The sequence below is a fragment of the Leucoraja erinacea genome, unplaced genomic scaffold (genome assembly GCF_028641065.1).
Source record: "Leucoraja erinacea ecotype New England unplaced genomic scaffold, Leri_hhj_1 Leri_121S, whole genome shotgun sequence".
In the NCBI taxonomy this organism is placed as follows: domain Eukaryota; kingdom Metazoa; phylum Chordata; class Chondrichthyes; order Rajiformes; family Rajidae; genus Leucoraja; species Leucoraja erinaceus.
In genome coordinates this window covers 240,971-250,000 of record NW_026575473.1, presented here as the reverse complement: position 1 = coordinate 250,000, position 9,030 = coordinate 240,971, and the positions used below count along the sequence as shown (strand labels likewise).

The 9,030-nt window shown below is 47.9% G+C and overlaps 1 protein-coding gene across 3 annotated transcripts in view; it reads left to right on the top strand.

Moving 5' to 3' along the window:
* plek (pleckstrin) overlaps window positions 1-9,030 on the top strand; it is a 198,585-nt gene that overhangs the window by 14,814 nt on the left and 174,741 nt on the right. For all 3 annotated transcript variants that reach the window (XR_008726511.1, XR_008726512.1, XM_055665390.1), the window contains exon 2: window positions 7,068-7,223. Coding sequence is in view for 1 of the 3 variants with exons in the window: in XM_055665390.1 (XP_055521365.1) it covers window positions 7,068-7,223 (156 nt within the window). In the remaining 2 variants the exon portion in view is untranslated. The remainder of the gene's footprint in view (window positions 1-7,067; window positions 7,224-9,030) is intronic.

The following is a 9,030-nucleotide window of genomic DNA, read 5'->3' as shown; positions in this document are numbered from 1 at the left end:
TTTAGGAGATTGAGGGGGGATCTTATAGAAACTTACAAAATTCTTAGGGGGTTGGACAGGCTAGATGCAGGAAGATTGTTCCCGATGTTGGGGAAGTCCAGGACAAGGGGTCACAGTTTAAGGATAAAGGGGAAATCTTTTAGGACCAAAATGAGAAAAACATTTTTTACACAGAGAGTGGTGAATCGCTGGAATTCTCTGCCACAGAAGGTAGTTGAGGCCAGTTCATTGGCTATATTTAAGAGGGAGTTAGATGTGGCCCTTGTGGCTAAAGGGATCAGGGGGTATGGAGAGAAGGCAGGTACAGGATACTGAGTTGGATGACCAGCCAGGATCATATTGAATGGCAGTGCAGGCTCGAAGGGCCGAATGGCCTACTCCTGCACCTATTTTCTACTTTTCTATGTTTCCATGTGACGAATAAAATTGACTCTGACTTTGACTTTGATAAAGGCTAATGTATTCTTGACCACCCAGTTGTTAAAAGTAATAAATGCTAATTGACTTCTTGTGTTTGGCTCCCAGGAGATGATCATGTTTATGCCAAGGAGCGCAAGTTCAGGGTCAGGTCGTGGGGAATTCCCCCCCGCCATGGGTACCATGTAATCCCGTGCTACCCGCTCCATGGTCGGATAGTTGGTGACTAAACCGTCTCCCCCGCCTGGTTTGCCAGGTGAGGAGGGGGCTGTGGACCCCCAGCAGGACCAAAACCAACACCTGTCAAAGGGCGGATGAGCTTCTAGCGAGCCGACGGCCATCCACACTTCAGTAGAAGTTGCGATCACTGTCCTACACGGCATTGTAAGGCACGATGATAAAACACACACACACACACACACACACACACACACACACACACACACACCAAGATCCTGTACTTCCAGCGGCGGAAGTCCGCAGTAACTGGAGGACAGAGTTGTGTGGTGCGTCCGTCACCGTTCCCGTCGGAAACCAGCGCCACTGCGTCGCTAATGTTTCCAACGATGATGAATGAATGTGCTTAAGAATGAATTTACTGTCAGTCTGAAGAAGGGTCTCGACCCGAAACGTCACCCATTCCTTGTCTCTAGAGATACTGCCTGTCCCGCTGCGATACTCCAGCATTGTGTGTCTATCTTTGGTGTAAACCAGCATCAGCAGTTCCTTCTTACACATTCTTACTGTACTAGTACTTTCTCAATTTTCCCTCTTGAAGTTGTAACTTTGGTCAACGGCTATTTTAAAGCTTCCTCTTTTTCTACAAAAAAAGCCTTAGGGAAGTTACTAAACTGAACAAAGCTTAGATAGACACAAAATGCTGGAATATGGTGACAGCGGGACAGGCAGCATCTCTGAACACCTTTTTCACACAGAGAGTTGTGAGTCTGTGGAATTCTCTGCCTCAGAGGGCGGTGGAGGCCGGTTCTCTGGATACTTTCAAGAGAGAGCTAGATAGGGCTCTTAAAGATAGTGGAGTCAGGGGATATGGGGAGAAGGCAGGAACGGGGTACTGATTGGGGATGATCAGCCATGATCACATTGAATGGCGGTGCTGGCTCGAAGGGCCAAATGGCCTCTACTCCTGCACCTATTGTCTATTGTCTATTGTCTATACAATAGAAAATTGTCTAAAGGTTGTTTTAGAAAGCTGGTGAACATTTTTATTGATCATCAGTCTGAAGAAGGGCTTCGGCCCGAAACGTGGCCTATTTCCTTCGCTCCATAGATGCTGCCTCACCCGCTGAGTTTCTCCAGCATTTTTGTCTACCTTCGATTTTGTCTACCTTCGATCTGCAGTTCCGTCTTGAATATTTTAATTTCATGGTACATTCTGACTTCCTTCCTGTTGAACAACCAGGCAAGGCACTTTCTTCCCATTTCCACAGTGTTCAAGTCAAACTACTTCTTCTGCTGGTCTTCAATGCAGAAATAAATTGCAGAATATCGTCAAACTTGTGAAACCTTCGAACCCCATTTAGAAACATAGACAATAGGTGCAGGAGTAGGCCATTCGGCCCTTCGAGCCTGCACCGCCATTCAATATGATCATGGCTGATCATCCAACTCAGTATCCTGTACCTGCCTTCTCTCCATACCCTCTGATCCCCTTAGCCACAAGGGCCACACATAACTCCCTCTTAAATATAGCCAATGAACTGTGGCCTCAACTACCTTATGTGGCAGAGAATTCCAGAGATTCACCACTCTCTGTGTGAAAAAAGTTTTCCTCATCTCGGTCCTAAAAGATTTCCCCCTTATCCTTAAACTGTGACCCAATGGCAGTTTGCAGATCAGGCAATGATAACTATATTAAATGAACAACTCCTCAGTGCATAGGCAAAAAGGCTGGAGAAACTCAGCGGGTGAGGCAGCATCTATGGAGCGAAGGAATAGGTCACGTTTCGGGTTGAGACCCAAAAGTGTCTCAACCCAAAATGTCACCTATTCCTTCTCTTGACCCGAAATGTCATCTATTCCTTTGCTCCATAGATGCTGCCTCACCCGCTGAGTTTCTCCAGCATTTTTGTCTACCTTCGATTTTTCCAGCGTCTGCAGTTCTGTCTTAAACAACTCCTGACTATGTATTCAGTGGAAACATTATTGCAATAAAACTCTCTCAATGACAAAGACATGTTATGACTTCCAAACCTCAAAACTCAATTGATCAATGTGGCTGCAGTGTTAATCTAGAATGAACATTTGGTCAACGTGTACCATCTAAAAGTGGAGATGGACACCGCTCCAAATAACCTTTGCATTCCCCCCCTCTCCATCCCTCTCCATCCCTCCCCACTCAAGTCATAACAGCTTCCAAGTCACGGCGCCCCTTTCCCACACAAGCCCAAGAGCTGCTCTGCACAACACCAGCTGATGCTTCCAAGGCCGCCTTGGTCAAGACAAGATGGAGAGACCAGTGGAAGTCAGCGGAACCATCTAGGCTACATCAGTACATCGATGACCCCATGGACGTCCCTGGCCAGGACCTGCCCCTGAAAGCAGTGGACAACCCTCAACCGTTTGAGGACGGGCGTTGGACGCTATGGAGTAACGATGAAGAGGTGGGGTCTCGTGGACAGCGCCTCCTGCGAGTGTGGGGACCCAACACAGACAGTGGAGCACATTGTCACCAGTTGCCCCAAACACTGGCCACCCAATGGTGTCTGATTGACCTGGACGATGACACGTTTGCCTGGCTCGCCTCAACGGAGCGGCAGGTCTAAAAGACACACAACAGAAGAAGAAGAAGCAAAGTCGTCTCGTTGAGTCTCATTGTCTGTGAATCGTTCTCACCTACAATAGCAACGAGCTAACAATGGCCTGATTCCTTTATCATCCTCACTATTTTGGCCTATTTATCCATATATATATATATATATATGTTCTCTGTGTGTCTGTTCTATATATAGAACAGATATATATATAGATAAATAGGCAAAAAAACTGACAATGATAAAGGATAAGGGGGAAATCTTTTAGGACCGAGATGAGAAAAACATTTTTCACACAGAGAGTGGTGAATCTGTGGAATTCTCTCCCGCAGAAGGTAGTTGAGCCACACAGTTCATTGGCTATATTTAAGAGGGAGTTAGATGTGGCCCTTGTGGCTAAAGGGATCAGGGGGTATGGAGAGAAGGCAGGTACACGATACTGAGTTGGATGATCATATTGAATGGCGAATGGTGCAGGTTCGAAGGGCCGAATGGCCTACCTGCACCTATTGTCTATGTTTCTATGAACCAGGCTGTCTGTTCGATATCTCTCTACATCACCATCTATATCTCTTGTTTCCCTCTCCCCTGACTCTCAGTCCGAAGAAGGGTCTCGACCCGAGACATCGCCCGTTCCTGCTCTCCAGAGATGCTGCCTGACCCAGGAAGTTGCTCCAGATTGAGAGTGTGATGTGGGAATGATTGGCACGGGCTTCATGCAGCAAGTACGGTGCAGAATCACCAAGATGTTGCCATCAACAGGGGGGAGTTTGTGTGAAAGCACAAGCAGCTCCAGCTGCTGGAATCTTCAGCAAAATGCCGGAGGAACTCAGTGGGCCAGGCAGCCTCTGTGGAAGGGAATGGCCTTTTGGGTCCAGACTCTTCCTCACACTCTAACCAGGGTCTGAAGAAGGGCTCCGATCTAAGATGTCCTCTGTCCATTCCTTCCACAATAGTGGCATTGAAGATGTTTTGAGATAGGCACATGGGAGTGTAGGGAATACTGGGATGTGGATTATGTGCAGGAAGATGAGATTAGTCGAACTTGACAATACATTTGGCACAAACAATATTCAATAGACAATAGGTGCAGGAGGAGGCCATTCGGCCCTTCAAGCCAGCACCGTCATTCAATGTAATCATGGCTGATCATCCCCAATCAGTACCCCGTTCCTGCCTTCTCCCCATATCCCCTGACTCCACTATCTTTAAGAGCCTTATCCAGCTCTCTCTTGAAAGTATCCAGAGAACCGGCCTCCACCGCCCTCTGAGGCAGAGAATTCCACAGACTCACAACTCTGTGTGAAAAAGTGTTTCCTCGTCTCCGTTCTAAATGGCTTACTCCTTATTCTTAAACTGTGGCCCCTGGTTCTGGACTCCCCCAACATCGGGAACATGTTTCCTGTCTCTAGCGTGTCCAAACCCTTAATAATCTACAGTTTTGGTTATATGTTTCAATGAGATCCCATCCTTCTAAACTCCAGAGTGTACAAGCCCAGCTGCTCCATTCTCTCAGCATATGACAGTCCTGCCATCCCGGGAATTAACCTTGTAAACCTACGCTGCACTCCCTCAACAGCAAGAATGTCCTTCCTCAAATTAGGGGACCAAAACTGCACACAATACTCCAGGTGTGGTCTCACCAGGGCCCTGTACAACTGCAGAAGGACCTCTTTGCTCCTAGACTCAACTCCTCTTGTTATAATGGCCAACATGCCATTGGCAAACAGTGTGGGCCAAAGGACCCTTTGCTGTGCTGTGCTGTTCTATGTTCTGTGTCCTGTGGTCTATGTTCACTTTGTGTTGTGCTAGGTCTGAATACTTCTTTAATGTCCACGTCTGAGTGACTGAAGTTAATGTGGAGAAAGTGCAGCTGAGGAAACCGCTCAGCTTTGAACCTTTTGAAACTAGAACATGTGAGATTGCAACTTCCTGACTGAACCTATCTGTGGCCACTTGTTCAGAATGCTTGTGATGTAGGGCGTACATTGTGCTCTCGAGCCTCAATTCTCCGAGCTTAGTTGCGTTTAAGTTATAGTGAGAAGCTGTTGTTGCGTGCTAACCAGTCAGCGGAAAGACAACACATGATTACAATCTAGCCATCCACAGTGAACAGATACAGGGTACAGCAGATAACATTTAGTGCTAGATGACGTCCAGTAAAGTCTGAAGAAATGCAGAGGTTTTAAAGAGTGGAGCGATTGTAATCATTTATTGCAGATCCACTTCTGGGACCAATGCGCAGAGAGACAATAGACAATAGGTGCAGGAGGAGGCCATTCGGCCCTTCGAGCCAGCACCGCCATTCAATGTGATCATGGCTGATCATCCCCAATAAGTACCCCGTTCCTGCCTTCTCCCCATATCCCCTGACTCCGCTATCTTTAAGAGCCCTATCTAGCTCTCTCTTGAAAGCATCCAGAGAACCTGCCTTCACCTGAGGCAGAGAATTCCACAGATTCACAATTCAAGAGAGAGCAAGATAGGGCTCTTAAAAATAGCAGTCTGGTGATATGGGGAGAAGGCAGGAATGGGGTACTGATTGTGGATGATCAGCCATGTTCACATTGAATGGTGGTGTTGAAGATGGACACAAAGCTGGAGTAACTCAGTGGGACCGGCAGCATCTCTGGAGAGAAGCAATGGGTGACGTTTCGTGTCGAGACTCTCCTTCAATCTGAAAAGAATGGTCTGAGTTACTCCAGCATTTTATGTCTATCTTCAATTTTCTTGGCCCCGCTCTGGGAGTAGAAGTGGGGGCGGATCCGGACCGCAACGGCCGTGAGCCCCAGGCCGAGTTTGGCGATCGTTTGCCCGCTTCTGCTGCTTTTGGAGGTGAGACGTTGCGTCGAGCCAGGGTCTTGGGGACTGTCCCACTTTGGCCGTCAGTTACACGACAGGCCGTTGGTGCGCGAAGATTTTGTTCACTACGAGAATGTCGGAGCCCCGCGCGATGTCGCGCACAACTCCATACCCCTCCGCGCTTCTCAGTGGGACCGGCCACACGATGCCCGTGCGCCTCAATGTGACCATGAGGTCGTGTAATTTGCGTGCCAAGAACACGTAAGTGGGACAGGCCCTTTACCTTGCCGGAGATGCGGCTGTTTTCCGGGCCTTATCTCCGGTCACTCTGCGGCCTACATCGTGGAGGTGGAGGCCTTGCTCAGGACTGACTTTGAACGGATTTACCCTCGGGGCCGATCCCTTGCCTGGGATCGACGCTCCAACCACGGCCTGTGGACTTCAACATCAAGGGGCTCGCAGTCTCAGGAGAGACCGAGTCAGGAAGGTCCAACGATGCAGAAGGTTCGACCCAGGGTCAGATCGCCTGGCGCGGGGGAGCTGAGATCCCTCCCTGATGCAGGAGCTTGATCGCCCAGACGAGGAGGCCTGCTGCCGCCGACCACAGGAGTAAGATCGTCCGTCAACGGAGGGCTCGAGGACCCCAACCGCGGGAGGACAAAGAAGGGAAGAGATTGAACTTTTGTTCACCTTCCATCACAGTGAGGAATGTGGAGGAGTCACTGTGGTGGATGTTTATGTTAAAATGTATTTTGTGTGTCCTGTTGCTTTTTTGAATTGAATTTCCTTTATTGTCATTCAGACCTTACGGTCTGAACAAAATTTCGTGCCTGCAGTCATACATACAATGATACAATAAACAACAATAAACACAAATTAACATCCACCACAGTGAGTCCTCCAAACACCTCCTCACTGTGGTGGAGGCAAAAATCTTAGGGCTGCTGTCTCTTCTCCCTGCTTTTTATTGGTATGACTGTACGGCAAATCTAATTCCTTGTGTGTTGCAAAACATACTTGTCTAATAAAGTATGATTGTGACTATGATTAATGTTGGATATTTGCTTTCCGTCACAGGGGACAGTGTTCAACTCGTGGAAGGCTGTTTGGGCTGTGCTTTTGGAAGATGGCATTGAATTTTACAGGAGAAAATCTGACAGGAGTCCGAAAGGAGTTCTCCCCTTGAAGGGGAGTTCAGTTGTATCCCCCTGTCTGGACTACAGCAAGAGAGCGGTACGTAGGTCCAGTAATTCGTTACAATTCTGTAGTCGCTTGAGGTATGAGGTACGGATGGGACCAGTGTTACTGTGCGGGCGGGGATCGCTGGTCGGCACGGACACTGTGGGCCAAAGGGCCTGTTTCCATGCTGTATCTCTAAACTAAACTAAACTCAACTAAACGTCATTGGAATTTAGAAGGTTGAGAAGGGATCTTATAGAAACATAAAATTCTTCAAGGATTGGACAGGGTAGATGCAGGAAAAATGTTCCCAATGTTGGGGGGAGTCCAGAACCAGGGGCCACACAGTTTAAGAATAAAGGGGAGGCCATTTAGGACTGAGATGTGGAAAAAAAAATTCACCCAGAGAATCTGTGGAATTCTCTGCCACAGAAGGCAGTGGAGGCCAATTCACTGGATGTTTTCAAGAGAGAGTTAGATTTAGCTCTTAGGGCTAACGGAATCAAGGAATATGGGGAGAAAGCAGGAAGGGGTACTGTTTGTGGATGATTGCAGGAAGATTGTTCCGATGTTAGGGAAGTCCAGGACAAGGGGTCACAGCTTAAGGATAAAGGGGAAATCCTTTAAAACCGGATGAGAAGAACTTTTTTCAGCAGAGAGTGGTGAATCATGCCATCAGTTCATTGGCTATATTTAAGAGGGAGTGATGTGGCCCTTGTGGCTAAGGGGATCAGGGGGTATGGAGAGAAGGCAGGTCGAAGAGTTGGATGATCAGCCATGATCATATTGAATGGCGGTGCAGGCTCGAAGGGCTGGCCTCCTCCTGCACCTTGTTCTCCAGTGATGCTGCCTGACCTACTGGGTTACTCCAGCACTTTGTGCCATACGCAAGAATCTAGCTCCTGCAGTTCCTGATGCTCTTTGAGCTTTAGGATAGGTGTTGAGATTCTGCCCACCTGTTGCTGTGGGTTCAGGTCACCAACTGTTGCTTCCAAGTTGGACATCTCAGAAACTGGAAACAGGAAGATGATTAAACTGCCAACCTGTCCCTCAGCCACTAACTCCATGACAACTGGTTTGAGACTGATTTAGACGATTTGGAAACCTGGTTTCCGACACTGCATAGACGTCCCACACATACGTCACATAAATACTGCTCTTGCCAGAAATCTGAAATCGAGCTTAAAATGGTGGAAATAGTTTACTTTAGTTTAGTTTAGAGATACAGAGTGGAAACAGACCATTCATATGTTCATATGTGATAGGAATGAGGCCATTCGGCCCATCAAGTCTACTCCACCATTCAATCACGGCTGATCTATCTCTCCCTCTCAACCCCATTCTCCTGCCTTCTCTCCTTAACTCCTGACACCCGTACTAATCTGGAATCTCTCAGTCTCCACCTTAAATATATCCATTGACTTGTCCTCCACAGCCGTCTGTGGCAATGAGTTCCCACAGATTCACCGCTGGGTGAATGGCTGTCTGTTCCGCCCAGCGATCACCTTTACACTAGTTCTATCCTACGCACTAGGGACAATTTACAGAAGCCAATTAACCTGCGTCTTTGTAGTGTGGGAGTAAATCGAGGCTGTCGGAGAAAGCTCACGCAGGTCCCGAGGTCACAAGGAGAACGTACAAACTCCGTACAGACAGCACCCGTAGTCAGAAACATAGAAACATAAAAATTAGGTGCAAGGAGTAGAGCCATTCGGCCCTTCGAGCCTGCACCGCCATTCAATATGATCATGGCTGATCATCCAACTCAGTATCCTGTACCTGCCTTCTCTCCATACCCCCTGATCCCCTTAGCCACAAGGGCCACATCTAACTCCCTCTTAAATATAGCCAATGAACTGGC